Below are 20,271 nucleotides of genomic sequence, written 5' to 3'. Positions count from 1 at the left end.
GAAGACTTTCCCAGATCAAATTTTCCAGATCAAACTTGGAAAGGTCAAAACAAGTTTGTGTGTGGAATTCCTGTGTTGGCAGTAGGAGATACAACACGCATACTTGTCCGTTTTTGCTGCCCAGTCCAGTACATTAAATGTACAGCTCCAGACCAGAATCTGTGACTAAAGCACTTCTTTCCTTAAAGTATATTGTGCTGCTTTGAACCCGCTTCTCTTTCATTTATTGAACTGTCATTTAATCCACCTGGCTTTCCTCATCTTTCAAAAAGGAGTGCATGGATTTATCACATTATGAATACATGCTTTGATAATGTTATAGGAATTAGATGAGAAATTATCATTTCTGCGCTTCTACTGCATGCATATAGGTGAGGCTGCATTTTAGGGGTAATTACTTCAGTCTTCTTGGCACAGTTCTATGATACATCATTATTGGAGGTACTTACAGCGTTCAGTATGGTATTAACAGTTCATAAAATCTTTTTCCCTGTATCTTGAAAGAGCTCGTTTATATTTTGGCATTTAGTAGATCTTCTACTACTGTGTGTGGTCTGCTTGAAACCATATTAATTATGTAAAATGCAGTTTTCTTCACAGTAGGTATTCTGCTTCTTTATCTTGTTTTACTAACTCAGTTGCTATACCACCACTGATAATCAATGGTACTTCACATGCACTGAAAAATGAGAAGCTGAATTAAGACGGTGAAGTCTCATAGAGAATGGAGGAGTGGCATTATTAGAGGCATAATTTCATAGCTGATCTTGTTCCTGGACACATGTAAATAAAAGTTGTGACAGCAGGCCCCATCCATCATAACAGGGATTTGTGCTGTTTCTTTTGCACGTCTGAAATCAGAGTGGGTTTGTTTCCACTCTGCTGGGCTTGGTTGGGATTTTTTGGCTGGGAGTAGGAGCTTGAAGTGATATATAAAAGTTCAGAAGCCATTGCAGCATCTGTACCACGCCTGTTGCCAGAATATCCAGTCACGCTTCTTGAATGCTGTAGCCATCTGCTGATCTCGGATTCAAACGCTTGTTGTTGTGCTGTGCCGTAGCCTCCGTCCAGTCCTGATCATGACAAAGGTGATTGTGGGGGTTTTATTTTAATGTCTTATTTCTTTGCAAGCCTCCTCATGGGTCCTTCTCCTGGCCTGAAACCATCAGGAGCTGCTACAATTAGCAGCAGCTGAAGGCAGCATTTCTTAAAGTGTCGTCCTCCTTTCCATAGCAAGATGTCTCTCTCTCATGCCTCTTTTTGTCACGGATGCTGGCACAGCACTGCATGGACACAACTTCCAGGTCTGTGAGCAAGTCTGCGCTGCTGTCGGAGCCCCTTTTGAGGGGCGTGTGCCTTGCATTAGTGAATGCTGGCCTGCTCGGGGGTTGTTTGTGGCTGGAAGCCTAGATGTTGGTGAGCAATTCCCAGGGAATTTAATTACCTGTTCAGGTGCAATGTTCTGGCTGAAGTGGGCCACGCAGCTTTTCATACAGATGCTGTAGGACTGAGTGCTGCAGCCCAGCAGCCATCATGGGATTAAAACCAAACACTCCTCCTGCAGCGTTCATCGGGCCAACAGCTCAAACCAGGAGAAGGAGATGCAGAGGGGACCAGCTAATTGAGTACTGTAGGTTGAATATCCCTGTTTTAAGGAACACTTTTTATTTATTTTTTTAACCTGTGTCATCTCTTACAGCCGGGCACTCACTGTTTGCATGCAGGAGTTGAACCTCATTTAATCAGTGTCCTACTTGAATTCATCCACCTATAATGCAATGCACTATGAATATTTGCCTTAAACACCCTCTTGTTACAAAGCAGAGAGCTGTGACTTAGATTAAATTTAAATCCTGATTTGCAACATGTTAGCACAGCAAACTAATGCCCAAATCTATTAAGCCTCCAAGGTTTCTTCTTGTTCTTGATGCCGGGTGAGTGCTGAGATCTTGACCACATTCACGTTTGCTTCTGGGCAGGAGGAAGCAGTCCATGTAGTTCCAGTAATCCAGACAAGCTGTTACATCTGGATTTATGAATGACTTCAGGGGGGAAGGAAAGTTTGCAATTGATTAACTTTATTCTTAAAATCAAAGACTACTGTAGTTTCAGGAATTACTATAGAGAGCTTCGGGGACCTTGGCAGTTAGCTCAGAAAACCAACATTTTTTCCTTCATGTTTTTTTCCTAAAAGATTATTCAGATAATTATACTAAGAGACCTAGTAGTTCCAAATATCTACTTGCGGCTCTTCAAAATGAAATAAAAAATTAATAAACATTTAGTCTTTCTGAATTATGGTAATTTTTAGAATCATACATAAGATGAAAATCCTGGTTTTATGTTTGAAATGTGTACACTTACACTAAATAGCCAAGCATTTTTTACTGTATTTGTCAACCAGGTTTTCTTATTGCTTAATTGTCTGTTATTGTGTATTGAAATGGTTACTAAAATTCAGAAGCATATAAAAATGAATGCTAATAGTTTTAGGAAAAAAATATACATAGTTTTACTGTGAACTTCATGGTCTTTTTTTTCTTTTCTGAAGGCAGGTTGAGTATGTGCTAGTAGCAAGGCAATGTCAAGTGTAAATAATATTGTGCATGAGTACTGATCAGCTGTTAAGTATTCTGTAAGATAAGGCTCCACTTACCTTTCTATAAGAACTCCTACCAGAAGTCAGCAATCTGAGTTCTTGCCCTGTTCAATATTTGCTGTGGTGAGTACATGGTGCACCACAGTGCAGTTGTTCTGTGGTCTTAGGAGCAAGGCTTTGGGAGGTATTCGTGCCCAGGATTTTAGCATTATCTTTGTCTTCTAAGAGGTGGCACTTTGAGGATCTCATTTTGAATTGGAAGTCATCCAGTTTACATAACTTAAGCAGATTCTCTGATATTGTTCAGCCTCATGGTACTCTTTTCTACTGAGCAGTACTGTTTCCTTTGTCCAGCAATTTAGATGTTTTGTTCTTAGATGGGATTTTGGCTGATTAATGAGTTTGGCAAGGTACCTGCTTCACTGATTATTTGGTTCAGAATTGACCTGATGGAAGAAGTGTGGGGCCCCCCTGGGTTTTCATAAAGGATATTACTACCCTCTTTCACCACATCAGCCAGAATAGACTCTCTGTATTATTAAAAGACCTGCTCAGACCACTACCCATTATTTTCAGCAATTATATTTAAAACATTTCCTAAGAGTACAGAAATTGAAGGCTGGCCTTTTGAATTCATCTGTGTAAATAGTCTTTGAGCCAGCAATCAGTGAGGCTGAGTCATTAGGTCATTGCAGTAGGAAAGCTATATATATGGGCTCCTTTTTTCTTTTTTTTTTTTTTTTAAAGCAGTAGTATCTAATTTGTGGTCCTTGATAGTTTGTTGTAGTAACTATATCTTCAGTTTCATTACATGCTGAAACCTTTCAGAAATCTATGCTCTGGCTCGTAAACATGTATTTTCCCATTGCAGAGCAGCGTGCATCGCTGCCCCTAATTGCTGTCCCGGCAGCAGGTTCCTGCGGGCCGCCCTGCCCTGCGCTGCCGGGGCAGAAGGATGCTCTGCCCAAACATCAGCTCCTCTCCTTCAATCAACAGGCCAAACACCGCCAGAATTAAAAAGAAACTGAGAATCAAGAACTGGCTGCCCATTCTTTTGTCTTGGTTTTTAAAGCAGTGAGGCCTGTTCTCTGTTTTGCCTGCAGGAGTGCTTTAGTCATTATTTGCTTCAAGTCATTTCTACTCTTAAGATATTTTATGTTAAATGATTCTAGGAGGGAGAGTAAAGGAAATGGCTGTGCAAAACCCATTGATGGTTTCTTGGCATGGAGAATGTGAACAATTTCTTCTGTCTTTGCACCCTGCCTGCTTGAGCAATGTAAAGGAAAGGACTTGGCCCCGACCTCCGAATGTTGTTTCTTTTGACATGCTTCATGTCCAGATTGAGGGGACAGAAAAGCTACGTCCTAATGGATGCGAGCCTCAACCTGAGAGGGAGTTTCTCCACTTGGGGAAAATAATTCTTGAAAGAATCTTCAGCCCTAACAAGAGACTTGTAATAGATTGTCATCAAATAAAGAATATTCTGTGTCTTTCACTTTCAGTTTAAAAGTAGAGTTTGAATTTAGCATTTTGGGAGATTCTCTTCTAAAAGAAAAAAACCCTACCTCACTTCTCTTATTCAACAATTAGACACTCTGTCCAGTTGTGTCCATCTTGGTATTATCTCACTTTGCAAATGGGATGTTGCTGAGGCTGCTCATGTCCCTGGCATGAGGATCTGTCTCAAACCTTGATTGCAACCCCACAGCAAAATGTGTCAGCACGGGAGCAGAGCAGCTTCACTTGCAGAACATGTTCTTGCTCTGCATTCACAGCAACCGGCAGTGTCACTGAGTGCGCAGTGGCCTCTGTGGAAGACTGTTCCACAGTGACCTTTGTGCCAGGTGGCACATCTAACTGGGTGACAGGATACTTTTAGTTCAAAAGTATAAGCTCTGGATAATAAGAGAGACTGAAGGAGTGTTATCTGTAACTTTGGGGGGATTTCAAGATGAATGTTTAAATGCCTGGGCAATGTGAGCAGCTCCCAGTGTTACAGCATCCACACTGTGGAGCTCCGAGCTGTCTCAGAAGCAGATTGAAGACTTTGTATCTGAAACTCTTAAGTCCAGGTGCAAAGATGCTGCTGAGACTGCTCAAGCTGAGGAGGAATTTTAACTTAAAAACTGGAAATTTGGAATGCAAATTACTAATGACCATGGAGATTTAATTTAATTGAAGTCTTGTTAGAGACTGTGTATCTGGAACAAAGGCTTCACAACCTGTTCATGGAAGAACGTAACATTCCTTTAACAGGTGGGATGTAGGGCTTGTAGAGGGATAATATCCTCCCCTGCAACAAAATACGTTATTGTTCAATAGATAAACAATTAACTGAAGTCTCTTTGGGAAACTCTAGTCAAGAATATTTCTGAATTATTTATATTTTAATTACATTGTTCTGTTTGAGAAGTGTACATTCTTGGCATAATTTTAGCATACTTCAGGTGCTCCTGGAATACAGAATGGTGGTTTTCTTTTGGTTTTGGGCTTGTTTTGGTGGTTTTTGTTTGTTGTTTTTTTTTTTGTTGTGTTTTCTTCTCCACATTTACCACTTGTCTTTCTCCTGTGAAGTTTGAAAAGTGTAATATCATGCTTTGAAGTAGGTAGGTGATGAATTTATTGCTAGGAAACTTGCAGAAAAAGTGCAGAGGATTATGGTTTAAAAAGACACGCTCTTTTTATTTACAAATGTTGGTTTGATCTCTACTTTTAAAGGCTCAATAATAGTATACTAATCTTGAAGGTCTGTTCTTACATACTAGATTTCTATGCGTTAGACAAACAAGGAAATCAAAGATCTGAATCTAATTTGGATATGCTTATTGCTTAAACAAATAGTTTGCTATACGATTGCTGTATGGATATGTTTTTGGTTCCAATTGTTTCTCCAAAGAAAACACTCAACATGTGGTGGTTGGTTTCCTTCGTTATGGATATCAACCTTTGTACTAGTTGCTCATCACTATTGATTATTCTTTGGAAAATAATAAAAAAGTTGATTCCTTTTATACGCCTATATATGGAAACAATGTCATGTATTTCCCAGTACAACTATTAATAACCTCTCTACAAATGCATAATAAATTATTTATTTTAATCTGCAGTAACAGAAATATACTTAGAGGAATCACAAGTGCACTTTAAGTATAAAATTGCAGCATTTTTCCCCTTTTGTTTCTTATGCAGTTTGTCATTTCTGAATTGCTTCTTTGTTGTCTTTTTCACTGATAGACAAATTCTGTGGCGAGATGGTGATTCTGACTACTTTTAATAATTAAGAATCTTTGAGTTACTAACTTTGTACTACGAGTAGCAGCTACGGATAGAAATATTTTAATAAGCGAGTTTAAAGGGGATTTAGGAAACCTTTAAAATTATAGTAGACGACTAGTAGATTTGATCTTGCTTGTGGAAGACGGTATCACTGGAATGAAAGCTAGAGAGGGACTTCTTACAAGAGCATGTAGTGATAGGACAAGGGAAAATGGCTTTAAACTGAAATATGGCAAATTTACATATAAAGAAGAAATTCTTCCCCATGAGGGTGGTGAGGGGCTGCAACAGGCTGCCCAGAGAAGCTGTGGATGCCCCATCCCTGACAGTGTTCAAGGCCAGGCTGGATGGGGCTGTGAGCAACCTGGCCTAGTGGAAAGTGACCCTGCCCATGGCAGGGGTTGGAACTAGGTGATCTGTAAGGTCACTTGCAGCCCAAACCAGTCTATGATTCTATGATTGCGCACAGATTAAAGTAGTTTGACTAGCATTATCTGTTGACAGGTATGACCGAGGCACAACCTTCATTATCCTCATTTCCCCAAAGTCTTTCAAAAGCAAACAAGTCACTGTGGACTATATCTAGAGATCATGTGTTCTGGAATGTTCTTACAGTTTATTAGCCCAATGCTGTGCTTCTTGAACTCCTTCCTGAATGTTTCCTTCTGCTGTTCCCTCTGCTATGTTGTTGGTTTTTCCAACAGCAAATAGTGATGACAACTAATTTTACACCCGAAAGTTTCCGGCTTTTAATCATCCCCTTTTAATCGTCAAATAACTTATTGTCCACTCAAGTATTTCAGACGTCTAAGAAATTTCTTCATTGTGTGTAAAAAAATTTAGTGGAATTTTAGTCTTTTTGGGTAGTTACCTACAGATCAGGCCACATATTTACTAAATACCTCCCAAATTATGACTGGACCAGATTCCAAGTTCTGGAGAGCCTTTCTGTGATCTTCACTCACTTAGCTCTAGCTAAGACTTCTTGGATAGGACCTAGTGTCTGCTCGTCATACAGGGTCCATATATATGACACACAGGAAGTGTTACTACATATGTAATTAATTGTATTTGTACTTCATTGGTGTAGGTTTTATAACAGTCTCTTTGTACTCCTACTTCTCAATGATACATAAACATATACTAGGCAGAAAAAATGACCTTATCTGTACTGGTGGTCTGAAGATTTTTTTCATCCCGTGCTCCCTCACTACATCAGTTTCTTCTCACCACTGCAATGTTTGTGGATTGTGTTTTTTTATTTTAGTGGGGTTTTTTTTCATTTCAGCCTAGCTTGCTTATGCAAGAAAGTAAGACTTTTTTTATTAATATTATTGGTTTTCAAAGTTAAAGGCTTTACTTGAGGGTTTTTTGTAAAAAAACTCTAGCAAATTTATATTCCAATAACATGCAAACATCACTAAGGGTTTTTTAAGTCTTTAAAAGGAATATATTCCAATAAATGTATAAAAATTCATCATAATTAATAGTTGCTAGAAGTTAGTCTTATTTCCTGTATCCATTTGGTCTATTAAAACACACAGTTAAAGCTAGAAAATTACAAATGTGAGTCATTAGCTCTGAGGCATAGAACTGCCAGGCAAGCAGCCACGACAAATCCAGAAGTATTTAAATCTCGTGCAGTTAAAAATAGGCATAGTAAAGATGTCACGAAATTTAAAATAAATCTGTTGTAAAATGCAGCTCCAGTTAACTTGTAATGTCTTGCGAGGTCGTTGCTTTAGGGTAACATGAGTGTAGACCCATGGTTAGCAAGTGGTCTTACAAAGTATGTAACACACAGAGGCCTGAGGCCTAGTCATTTGAAGTTTGCAGCTTGTGTTGTCAACAAAGAGTGTTTCCTGGTAGTTACATTATTTATTTTTTTCTTTCTAGGGGGATGCCAAAAGTCTTCTTACCTCTGAGAATGTGAGCACTGGCCAAAAGTTGGACTTTTCGGATACAATGGTACAGCAGAAGCTGGATGAAATAAAGGACCAAATCAAGCGGGAAATAAGGAAGGAACTTAAAATCAAGGAGGGAGCAGAGAACCTCAGGAAGGTCACAACGGATAAAAAGAACTTGGCATATGTGGACAACATTTTGAAAAAATCGAATAAGAAGTTAGAAGACTTGCATCATAAGTTACAGGAGTTAAATGCACACATTGTTGTAACGGATCCAGAAGATGTTGCAGGTACCATATGTTATTGTGAAATCAGTTTTTCTTCTTAGCTTAGATAAGGTATATCCTATTTCACATGAAAATATTGCTCTGGGAATGAGCAAATCTGGAGCTGGTGAGTTTGTTTACTTATGTATGTCTATTTGTTTTGACTCACAAAAAAGTGTCCAGTCCCACTGAGTTTTAAATTGTTTTCTGAGGAGTACTGTATTTCACAAACTATTTGATAATGCTCTGAAGACCAACTTCATATGTACCCATTCTTTGCTTTCAATTATTACTATATTAAAATATTTTCTCAATCACTGTAATATTTTTTAATAGCTTTTCATTGTAGAAGAGCCAATTTCAGTAGCCCTTGCAGTGATTTTTCTCTGAGTTACACTGCAAGTTTTAGCGTTAATACACCTTTTTATTCTATGGGGAAAAAGAAAATATAGAATTTGTACTTTAAAGTTGTTTGTTTGTTTTTTAAACTTAAATCTACTTTTAAAAACTTTTTCTGTTGCACCATTTATCTGACTAACTTATTGAACATTTCTTACTGTGGCAATGATTTTTTTAAGTCTTCAGGCTTTTCTGCAGTGGAACTGCCACTTTAAAGACAATTTGAAATTGTTTTCACAGAATCACAGAATGGTTGTAATTAATGGTTTTAATTAGTGTTTTCTGTGGCATGGCAGCGAGTCGGTACTAATTTCAAATGTAGTTTTTAAAAATACCAGGCTTGGTATTTTAAAGATGGAATGTTGTGAAAGTAAACAGTCCTTTTTCAGCTTTGTGGAATGACTTGGGAGATACTGCCAGTCTGGTGATGTCACATGGCACAGGCTCTTCTTGGCAAAACGTTCCTAAATGTGCACAAGCCATGGAAGGTGTGTGCGAAGTGAACGCCAAGCCTTAAGAAGCTTGGGCAGTAGAATAAAAGACCACATCATCCTTGTGAAGAAAGGTTGGTTACAGTGAGAATTTAGGAAGATACCAGTAGGTGATGTCAGCAATTTGCACTGTCTGGCCCTGTGACACGCTGCAAAAGTGCCCAAGTGTCCATGGGGCCTGCACAGTACTCTCTGGCTTCTCTGCACTTTTTGCTTTTGATCTTCGAGTTGCGAGGGGAGGAGGGGGGTGCAGCTTTAACGAGTGAGAAAAAGCAGTTGCTGCAGCATGAAATGGGAATTAATACAGTAATGCATGATAGCTGTTGGGTTTTTACTAGGATGAAGCATTCTGTTCCATATCAGTTAAGGTTTATGAAAATCCTCATCAGTGTTGACAGTAGTGTGGCTTTTAGAGGAACAGGAAGAGTGGAACAGAAAGAGGATTGTATACAAACTGTGTGTAAACCGAGTGTAAAAATCTGTGTGGACATCAAGTTTGTCTAGTAGAAGAATGAGCACAAAATGCTGTTGTTGTAGTGCCCACCCTTCCAGTGTAGTGTTTAAAAACTCCATCACAATGAATTAAGAAGCAATATTGTCCTTGTGCGTGACTCAGGAAATGCAGTAGACCCTAAGAAGGCATGAACTAGTTCTAAAGAGATGGTTTGGTTACGAAGATCTAAATAAAGTTGTTCAGTTCCTTGTACACTTCCGAAAAGCCCAGCAGTGCCCATTGCTATTGTGAATAACTGTTAGCAGCCAGGCTCATCTCGCCTTGTGTTCAAATATCACAGACTTCATGAAAGGCTCAAGGGATTAAAGATCAAGGCTGATCAACTTCTGTGCTTCTACCTGCTTTTGATGCATGCTAAACTTCTTAGTACTATGTTTTTAACTTTCATTCAATTCAAAGTATCATTGGTAAATAGCTTCTGCAGTTTTACTTAATTATTGAAATACACAAGAATACTGGTTCTGTTGCGATCTTTGTGTTCTCTGTATGGTATCACATTAAATATTCCTATATAAGACCTATTTTTATAGAACATATTGCATAACCTTCTAAAAAAAAAAAGTCTTTAATTCTTGTAATATCTCCTTTTAGATCAAAGATCTACAAGCACCTACTGTCAAAAACTGAAAAGCTTGAGATTTTTATACTGTTTGCCTTGTAATTTAATCACCTGTGTCCTTCCTCATTCATGGTCACTAATTCATGGGTGGGGAGTGCTATCAGTAAACATTCTGTCTGTCTTGAGACTAAGGGGTGCAAGTCATCTGGGTGATATTCTGACTTTTTAAACTAAAGTCTTCTGTTTGTCTTAAGGTATTAATGAGCTTGGCTTTTACAAAATAAGGTTGGTAATATAAAACTTATGCCAACTGTGTGAGTGTTTGTGTGTGTGCATATATAAGTATACATGTACTCTTCAGCAGATACATATAGCCCTAAAGATCTGGCAGTGGATACATCTGTGGAGAGGTCACAGGTATCTCAATTTGGGAATCCTTGCTTTTGCTTTTGCTTGGGATCGACAGTGAATTTAATAAGCGTTTACTGATGAAGATGGGAGCTCTCTGAAAAAGTACATTGTTTCCAGGGATTAGCTTTATTCTAAGTTACAGCGTTTCACTTTAGCTCATGTTTGACCGTTTTCTGGTCAGTTAGTGACAAATGACTTAGAAGACAGAAGGAAATATCTGGGAGGTTTTTAGACTGTGAAGAGTATGAATGCTGAAAATAAGGTGAAGAAAGTTCAAGAGCTGTAAGAGTCAAGGTCTGCTTTCTCTTTATATACTTTAATATTTGGGGGGGAGCCCAATATTTTCCTTGCCTTCTAGAGTATATTGTGTGGGGTTTTGCAGGTTCTAAGTAGCGAAGTCAGGACTGAGATCCGTTAAGAAGTAACACTGAGAGAATCATTGTCTATAAGATGATCATCCCTTTGACATGCCAGGCCTGAACTCTGAAGATTTTTGGACTGTTTCTGTTGATTGGGTGAAAGGTCTTTGTGGTAACTTGGAAAAGTAATTTAATCTTTCCTTGTTCCTCTATCTGAAGAGTGGGTGTGAACATACATTTGTAAAGTGCTCCAAATTTAGAGCTGAAAAGTGCCCTGCAAGCCATTGTGACTCGTACTGTTGCTTGTGATCTCAACCAGGAACGTACGTTACTTTTTTAACAAACCACAGATTGGTAGTGTTACTACTTCGTAACCACCACAGTGTAATCGATACATGTGAAAACCATTAAACGTAGTGTTAATTAATCTACTGTAGAAAAACATGTTTTAATAAAATTCCATTTCAAGCAAATTAAGATATTTTGATTGTAGTTTGCCTAGAGCTGGAAGCTTCCCATGTCCTAATGCCATAGGAAATTATTTTCACAACTATTCAAAGAATTGGTGTTCAACCTTGTATAGCACAGTTTGCCAAAAAGGTAGGTTACTGAATGTGGGGCTAGGTTTGGCAGTGGTTGTAGGATTCAGAAACAACTTTTAGCAGGACATGGGTTTACTTTACATTATAGGGTTAGTGGTGAATCTAGATTTGTTTTAGAAGTGAGACTTAGTACCCAGATCTGCCCTTATCATGTAGTGTATTAGTCATACTAGGATGTGGAGTTTTAAAATGTGTAGGTCAGCACTAAGAACTGAAGCAGAATGCAGCAATACAAAATGAGTGGAAAAATCGCAGTGACCGTTGCTGCTGAAAATCAGAGAGATTTGTTTTAATGTGTAACATGGTGAAGATTATTTCAGTCTTAGAGCAGAAGAAGTTTTGTGTCTTAAAAAGGTACTTCTACACAGTAGCGCAGATTAAATTTTCTTTTCATGTGTCTAAAAAGTAGCAGTAGAGATTGTGGGTTTTAATATGCCTCAGTGAGGTATAAGATTGAAATAGCTTACCTACAGCAATTCACTGATTTAATTAGGCGTGTATTTGATACGTAGGATATATATGAATTGGGAAATTAATCTGCTTCATAGAACTGAAGTAAAGGTGGATAGGGAGGTGAGATGATAGAAGAACCTTTGAGGGAATTGAAGAGAACAAATAAAACCTGGAGAACATAAACCTCTCTAGCATTAACCAAAAATATTCATAGTTGTTCAGTAAAAGTAGCATGCTGGTTACTTGAAATGAAGTCAGGTTCACTTACAAATACACCTTGTTACTTCACTTGATATTCACTGTCAATAAGAAAATGCCAAGGGGCGCTAATCCGTACGCCAGGAAAGCTCTTGCTGTCCTGTGCAAACCTGGACTTGAATGCATCCAATATGGCAAGTCTTGTACCGTCCTTATTGACCAACAGATGTGGCAAATGGGAGAATCTCTTCCGCAGTCCCTAATTACCTTGAGTGAAATATCAGTTTGGTATGAGTACTTAACTCTTGTTTCACTTTAGGCATATACATAAATCCCATTGATTGCAATTATATGGATAAACTTATTACTTATTTATTTGTATTATGACAATGACTAAATGTCTCCAGATGAGTTGTGAGCCCCTCTGTATAGCACTTTACACAAACAGATCAGAGATAACTAGCCCTACCAAAGTGATTACAACGTCAGTAGACATTACAAAGAGAAACAGCTAATACTATGTAGCTCATAGTGCTGCTGTGAAAACTGTCAGCGCTTTCCATAATAGGACCAGTTTGTCTGGCTGACTTAAAATTTTAATCAGAATCCTTCTGTAAGAAGCTGCCTCAGGCTTCTTACTGAATTGTAATGGGGTCGGAGCGGGGAGGAGAAGTCACTTGGAAGCCAGTTCTGAAAAGCTGTTTGTAAATATTTTTGTTTTCTTTAACAAATAAAATCTTTGTTAAGAAGCTATATTGTTCCGTATTTGGAAGTTTAGTGAGCATCTATTATGCTTGAAAGCAAAAAATTATTTCTACCAGCATTTAGTCCATACTGCAGAAAAGTCTCCTTTGCTGCTGGTTGCTACCGAAGCAGATAGTAGAACCAGTTAAACTGAATGGTAGAGGGGAGTTTAGGTCCACAAGTGCAGACCAGCTCTGGAAATGACCCAGTTAAGTGATGTGGTTACACCTTCACAGTGCAGACACATAAAGGGAGATAATAACAGCTGCCTGGGCAACCTGAACCTTGGTATCTCTAATTAGTCCTTCATTTGCAACCCGAGTGTTGTTTTAATGCAAAAGGAGACAGCTTGTGTACATCTTTAAAAGCTGTGAAAACAGACTTCAGCAGCACCACCGTCTTCCCAGGGATCATCAGAGGGCTAGGATCCTTAAGTGGTAGAGACCTGCGTCATAAATCTAAAGTTGGTAAATATTAATTTTTTATGATTAATCTACTTTACAAGAAGAATTGACACTGTGACTTTCAAGTTTCACATTTAATCTAATTTTGAATAGATTACTAGGTGAAGATGAGTGGAATGTGAAGACGCAAGTGAGAGGAAAGCATGTTGTTAATCTTTGTTTTATTAATAACAGATTCAAGGTAAAGCTGTTCAAGTGCCATGTTTCACAGAGAAACCAAGCCAAAACATTGAGGAGAGGATGAAAGACAAAACACATGAGGAATAGCATAGATTTTTTTTTTTTTTTAACATCTGATATTTTCTTTGCTACCTTTAAGTAGTAAGCATGCAGTAAGAGTCGTAAAGTAGCTTGAAATGAAGAGTGAATTAGCAGTAGAAGATATTAAAACTTGTGCTTACATGAAATCTGTATGTAGCCTCAGCAAAGATCACTATTTAGGAGGAAATTAGACAGCAAACTTGTAAGTAAAATGTATTAAATCTCCGAAACTAGTTATCAGAAGCTTCTGTGGAAGAAATATGAAATGGCAGATAAGACACCTCCTCCCTGTGACACCTCATAATTATTCATTTGTAAGTTACTAGTGCAATGCCTGTGTTTCTAATAAGTAAGGATTTCAAGAACTTGATCCATCATCCTATTTTTAATTCAAGGAAAATTAATTAAAATTGGAAGAAAAGACTGTACTGTTGGTATCAGGTGAATATAATGTTCTAGGAGACCAGCTAGTGTCATTTGCATGTAGAGAAGGCATTCTCTCCGTTCTTAGGGTAAAAGAAATCGGCAACGAAAAAACATGATTACAGTGGACATAGTTTATCCTCTTACAAAACCTTTGAAAGAGAAGCCATTGGGGCTCTTAGCGAACATAATTACCTGAAAGGACAGTTGTGTTGGAAATAGTTAAGCATAAGTAAATGGTCCAGTGGCCACTTACTTTTAGTTTGCTTACAGCTCTTGTTGCAGAAGCTGAAATATGAACCAGTGGTTAATAGACTTTTCTGGAAGAGGATAGAAAAATTAAGGAGTTTGGCTATATAATTTGATTGATAAAACTAACTTACATTCCATTAAATTCATCCAGCAAGATGGAGATATAAACACAGTAATACTGTCAAACGAAAAAGCCTTATCCTTCCCACAGATCACAGTTGTTCAATAACGTGTCTGCCTATATATCCAATTATCCCAGGATTCTGTTGAGATTCCAGAGTAAAAATCATTCACCTTGATGACTAAGGAAGAGGCTCATTTTATCTACTCTTAATTTTGACACAAGCAGCATTCACACTAGAAGTGATGAGGATCTACTTAATATCTCTATTTAGAGCATGCTCATTAGTATTAAACATTCTTGTCCAAGTTAGTTTGTTTTAAAAACACTTAGATTTAAAATCAGGAGTGTAAGAAAGCTTAATAGAAACTGCATTATGAATTGACTCAGAACATCTCAGAAGAAATAAATCTCCTTTGAAACGAAAATAGACCTAGCTGTGAACCTGCCTGTTTTACCACTCCCGGCAGTGATTCATGGGAATTAGGGCATGTGTGGGAGTCACTGGGCTTTCGTGAGGCTTTTCATGTTAAGGCGCATTTGCAGTGCTGTTGCAAAGCAGCTCTGGACAGAAGGGTCAGTCTTAGTACTTAAGTATGATGTTCCAGCTTTGTTTAATCTATAACTTAATAGAATAGAAAACTTCAGGATATTTTGGGGGGAGTAGCTTGTTTTTTGTGGTGTCTTGTTTTTTTTTTTGTTTTTTGTTTTCCCTGCACAAATTACATCTTAACTTTAATTCACAGATTGTCCTAGGACTCCTGATACTCCAAACAGCGATCCTCGTTTTTCTACTAATAACAGATTGATGGCCTTAAAGAAACAATTGGATATAGAACTGAAGGTAAAACAGGGAGCAGAAAATATGATACAGATGTACTCCAATGGATCTTCAAAGGTAAGGCTTTGGAATGCTTAAAGAACATGAAATGATTGTGGATTTTCTTATTCCTATAGTGTGGAAGTACAATATACAAACTATGCAATTTCAATGGTTTTGGTTGGGGGTATATTTTTGTTAAGCTGCCATGTCAAATCTGCAATGAATTACTCTACCATTTTTTACTGTGGTTTAATACCCACTCAACTGGTTGTTTTATCAATTTGTCCACATGCAGTTCAACCTAAATGACAAATCCGGCTTACTAAATTTAGTACATCTAGTAATCTTTGATCATGTGTGATTCACTTAGCAGCAAAGCTCAGTGTGATACTGACTGGTCTCCGATGCTTTTCCTGGCTTCGTTTAAAAAAAAAAAAATCCATTAGTTTAAAATTGAAATGTGCATGATAATTACATAAAAGCTAGCATTGCCAAGTGTGCGTTTGAAATGGTCATCTGGTTTTAGTTCGCAGTAAAAAGATTTGTACCAAATATTTATTTTAATAAGATGTGTATAGTATTCTGATAGAGTTGTTGTAATCTGCATTAGTACATATGCACGTAAAATACACATAAAAATGCTGCTCGTTTTTTTTAACAGAAGGGTGGTATTCTAGAGGTAGCATCTGATAGCATCAAGCCGAAATTAAAAATAAAGCCACATCTATTTCTAGATCTGATTTTTAAACACTTACTCCCTTGCTCTTGGTAGCACCAAAAATTCTCCAAGGAGCGAGAGTAAGGAGTGTATGCTAACCCCTAAATGAGTTTGACTTACTACACAATCTTAACTATCTAATAAAATGCATCATACACTAAAAATTCCTTAACTGAAAGACAAGCTAAACCTTTTAAATGGGGGTGGGAGAAGAGTATAAGGGAGTTATAGTTGTCTAATGAGAAAACGGGGAGGGGGGGGTTCCTCTATTTACCTGCCCCTTCATTAGTTACTTGTTACCCGTTCTTTCCATGTACTTCTACTAAATCATTAAGGAGATGAGTTTTCAAACTAAGGGGAAACACAATCATAGAACACAGAAATAGTATGTAGCAGCTTGGTTAGATGTTCCTGTGTCCAGACAACAGTAAATAAAATTTAAGTGCTTGAAGTTCTTAACTGACTGACCCAACAGCTAACTAGGTCAGTACACTTACTAAAAAACAGTGTTTGCCTTGAACAGTAGACATCTGGGAATTGCGTTGCTACCCCTTATCATAGAATCACAGAATAGTTTGGATGGGAAGGGACCTTCAAAGCTCATCCAGTCCAACCCCCCTGCCATGAGCAGGGACATCTTCACCCAGATCAGGTTGCTCAGAGCCCCATCCAGCCTGGCCTTGAATGTCTCCAGGGATGAGGCATCCACCACCTCTCTGGGCAACCTGGGCCAGTGTTTCACCACCCTCATTGTAGAAAATTCCTTCCTCATGTCTAGTCTGAATCTCCCCTCCTTAATTTAAAACCATTACCCCTAGTCCTATCACAGCAGGCCCTGCTAAAAAGTCTGTCCCCATCTTTCTTACAGGCCCCTTTTAAGTACTGAAAGGCCACAATAAGGTCTCCCTGGAGCCTTCTCGTATCCAGGCTGAACACCCCAACCCTCTCAGCCTGTCCTCACAGCAGAGCTCTTCCAGCCCTCTGGTCATCTCGGTGGCCTCCTCTGGCCCCTCTCCAACAGGTCCTTGTCTTTCCTGTACTGAGGGCTCCAGAGCTGGGTGCAGGACTCCAGGTGGGGTCTGAGCAGAGGGGCAGAATCACCTCCCTCAACCTGCTGGCCACACTCCTGTTGATACAGTCCAGGGTACGACTGGCCTTCTGGGCTACCAGTGCACATTGCCGGCTCATGTCCTGTCTTTGATCCACCAGTACCCCCAAGTCCTTCTCAGCTGGGCTGCTCTCACTCCCTTCATCCCCCAGTCTGTTTCGATATTGAGGGTTGCCCTGACCCAGGTGCAGGACCTTGCACTTGGCCTTGTTGAACCTCAATGAGGTTCACATCAGCTCACTTCTCGAGCTTGTCCAGGTTCCTCTGGATGGCATCCTGTCCCTCAGGCATGTCACCTGCACCACTCAGCTTGGTGTCATCTGCAAACACGCTGAGGGTGCGCTCCATCCCACTAGGTCGTTGATGAAGATATTAAGCAGTACTGGTCCCAGTATGGACCCCCGAAGGACACCACTTGTTACTGGTGTCCATCCAGACATTGTGCCATTGAGCACAACTCTCTGGGTGTGACCTTCCAGCCAGTTCCTCACCCACCAAACAGTCCATACCTCTAACCAGGAAGTGTTGAAAAGGAACTCCATGTTTCTGAGTGAATCTCTGCTGGGCATTCTGAGTCAATTCTGCAGAGTATCTGCCTGCTGTATGACTTTCTTGTACCTCACAAAAATGACAGTGAATGCTGATCACTCCCTGAAAAATGAGTTCAGACTGAGAGACTGTAGGTGCCATCAAGCTCATTCTGTCCCAGCAGCAGCTTTGTTGATCCAGCTGGTGTTTTGGTAGCCTTGTCTGAAGTGCCCTGTAACCTGCCAGCCTGGGGCAGATGGAAGAAATATCTGGAGTGCACCTTGTGACTAAGGGCCTGGGAATGCTGCCCATGCACCACAGCCTGGAAACCCTGGAGTCTACATGCTCTGGGGCCATGTACTTAACATCAGGTACACTTAACAATAATAATCAGCTGCCCCAAATGGATCAAAAGACGTACATATGAATTATGTTCCTAATAAACTCTCAGTAAGAAACTATATAACAGCCTGTAAAAACTTTACTAAACACTCAAGCTTTAATATTAAACATAGTTAGCAGGCTTTGATCAGACTAGGTAGAGAGGTTAAATTCTGGCTTGCATTATGATCGAGGCGTGTAATTAAAATTGATGATTGAATCTTGTATTTGTAATCGGTAAATGCTTAAATAAGCCTACCAGCTTGGCTGTATATAGTAACTGGTCTGGGGAGAGCCAGCTGGAAAACACGAAAAGCATTGCCAGCTGCTTCAACACACAGGATGGAAATGGTGCGTATTCACTCTCATGTTCTTAATACTCAATAGGGAGTTAATTTTGCAGGTTTAAACTGTAGGCTTCAGCATGGTGACTACATTTTAAAAAGCAGAGCTTAAAACAACTCAAGTGTCTGGATGAGGTGGACAAAAGGGGTAGAAAATTTCCAGTTTGAATCCAAACCCAGTAATCCAGTAGTTCCTTACAAAGTAGTCACAGTACTCTCTAAAACATGTTAAACTCTTCCATGAGCTTTATTCAAGTGTACTATATGATCTCATTTCATATTTGTTGTATTATTTTCAGACCTAAATTTAATGAAGGGAGATCATAATTTGTTTCTTACAAATCAAAAAGCAGTTTGTTAATAGTAATAAGCCCATCATCATGTGGGGAGGTTTCCCTCTTTGTACTTTCTCTACTTGCTTCAGTAACATTCAGTTCAACCTATTTGGAGTTAAGTGTTTCTGAGATATTGATCGTCTTTCCTTGGACTTGTGTGGATTCTCTGAGATCCCATGACAGCTTTGCAGATCAGTGTTACAGGCACTCTCAGTTCTTCTGTGTTCGGGAGAAGCCTTGAAATACTTCGTATTCAGCCTTCAATACTAAAAGAGCTGCTGAGTATAACATACCCGTTTTGATTCTGAAGATGGGATTTTCTGTCTCTTGAAAACATAAGGATATCTCTATAATTCTGAATTACCACTATTTTATACGTTGAAGGGCTGATGTTGCTGCTGAGCAAGTAAATCCATTGCAGTAAGAAGATATGAGGGACAATCAAGCAACAAGATCAAAGATAAGATAAAGGTGAAGATACAGACAGAGAAACAATGTATTTATACATCAGAACCATGTGTGGCTAAGGTTCAATACAGGATTCTAGAGTTGCTTGTAAACTGCACTTAGATCCTGTGCTCTGCTGTATTTGGTGGTTATTTCGGAAGGTGGCATTCATATTTGAGACGGCATTCATCTAGGAAATTCAGCGTACTCATTAAATACTTGGATAGCTAAAATGGCATCTTAAAATATGAAAACTGGTGGTATCTCCCTGAAATGTTGATTGAAATTAGAACCAAGAGTTCCGAGATTCTGTTACACAGTGTGGGCACAATTTCTCCCCATGTAGTCAAAGCCTTTTAATGTGTATATCTTGGTGTATGTACCCCGCGGAACACAGGACAGCATTAAAATATCTGAGTAATATGTTAGACACAAGCTCATAGTGGAGCTCTATGAGGGTAAATCTCTCTCAGCGTACTGATTTTTCTCACAGTATACTTTGTGGTGCCAGTGTTTCTAGCTCTGGGTATCTGTGCTGCACAGCAGTTCTTTGTCTTGGTTGTGGTAAGGGCAAGAATTTAATTTCTTTAACTTCTTAAATAATCTATAACTTCATTATAAAATTAAAAATATAAGTATAAGCCATGTCCATGGGAAAGTGACTTATTAATGAGGTTATGGAGTGGCTACAAAATGAGTTAACTAAAATACCCTTTGGGCTATAACAAGTGTGATACCCATCTGTGCTGACTGCTATTAATTACATTGATTGATTGGCTCTGCGCAGACAGGAAGAATAGACTGCCTTGAATTTTCTCATACCCCTTTTCTTTTGTTCTTACTGCAAGTCAGATCACCTTTAAGTTACCTGGTAATTCCCAGGACAGTTAGAGAGAGCCGTGCAGCAGCTGTAGAAGCACATGCAGAGCTCCACATCCAAGAACCATTTGAGAATCCACCGTGAGATCTCCAGTAGCTGGAGGACAGAAGCTGGTGTACCGGAGACGTGTGGCCGGCTGGCTGCGCTCCTGACAATGACATGGCTTTACAGTTAGTTTGAAAGTTCACCTTCAGGAATGTTCTCTGCCAAACTGCTTCTCGTGTTACTGCTTTTGGAAACAAAAATTGGTTAGCTTGGTTTAGTTAGATGCAAAGAACTGTACTTCAAGTTGCTGATGAAATAGCTAATGAAGCAACCCTGATATATTATGTATTAATGCAAAAAAAAATCTTCAGCTTTGTTTTGCTCAGAAAAACATACTGCAGGCTTTTTTATAAAGTGCTATGT

At 39.0% G+C, this 20,271-nt stretch overlaps 1 protein-coding gene across 3 annotated transcripts in view; it reads left to right on the top strand.

The window, feature by feature from the left end:
• Window positions 1-20,271, top strand: part of PKN2 (protein kinase N2) — a 54,276-nt gene that overhangs the window by 16,508 nt on the left and 17,497 nt on the right. For all 3 annotated transcript variants that reach the window (XM_071810461.1, XM_065841863.2, XM_071810462.1), the window contains exons 2-3: window positions 7,772-8,072; window positions 15,046-15,197. In XM_071810461.1, coding sequence (XP_071666562.1) covers window positions 7,772-8,072; window positions 15,046-15,197 — 453 coding nt within the window. The remainder of the gene's footprint in view (window positions 1-7,771; window positions 8,073-15,045; window positions 15,198-20,271) is intronic.

This window comes from Patagioenas fasciata, chromosome 6, assembly GCF_037038585.1.
Source record: "Patagioenas fasciata isolate bPatFas1 chromosome 6, bPatFas1.hap1, whole genome shotgun sequence".
Classification (NCBI taxonomy): Eukaryota; Metazoa; Chordata; class Aves; order Columbiformes; family Columbidae; genus Patagioenas; species Patagioenas fasciata.
Note: the sequence above shows the minus strand (reverse complement) of the source record. Positions and strands in the feature narration are given on the sequence as shown.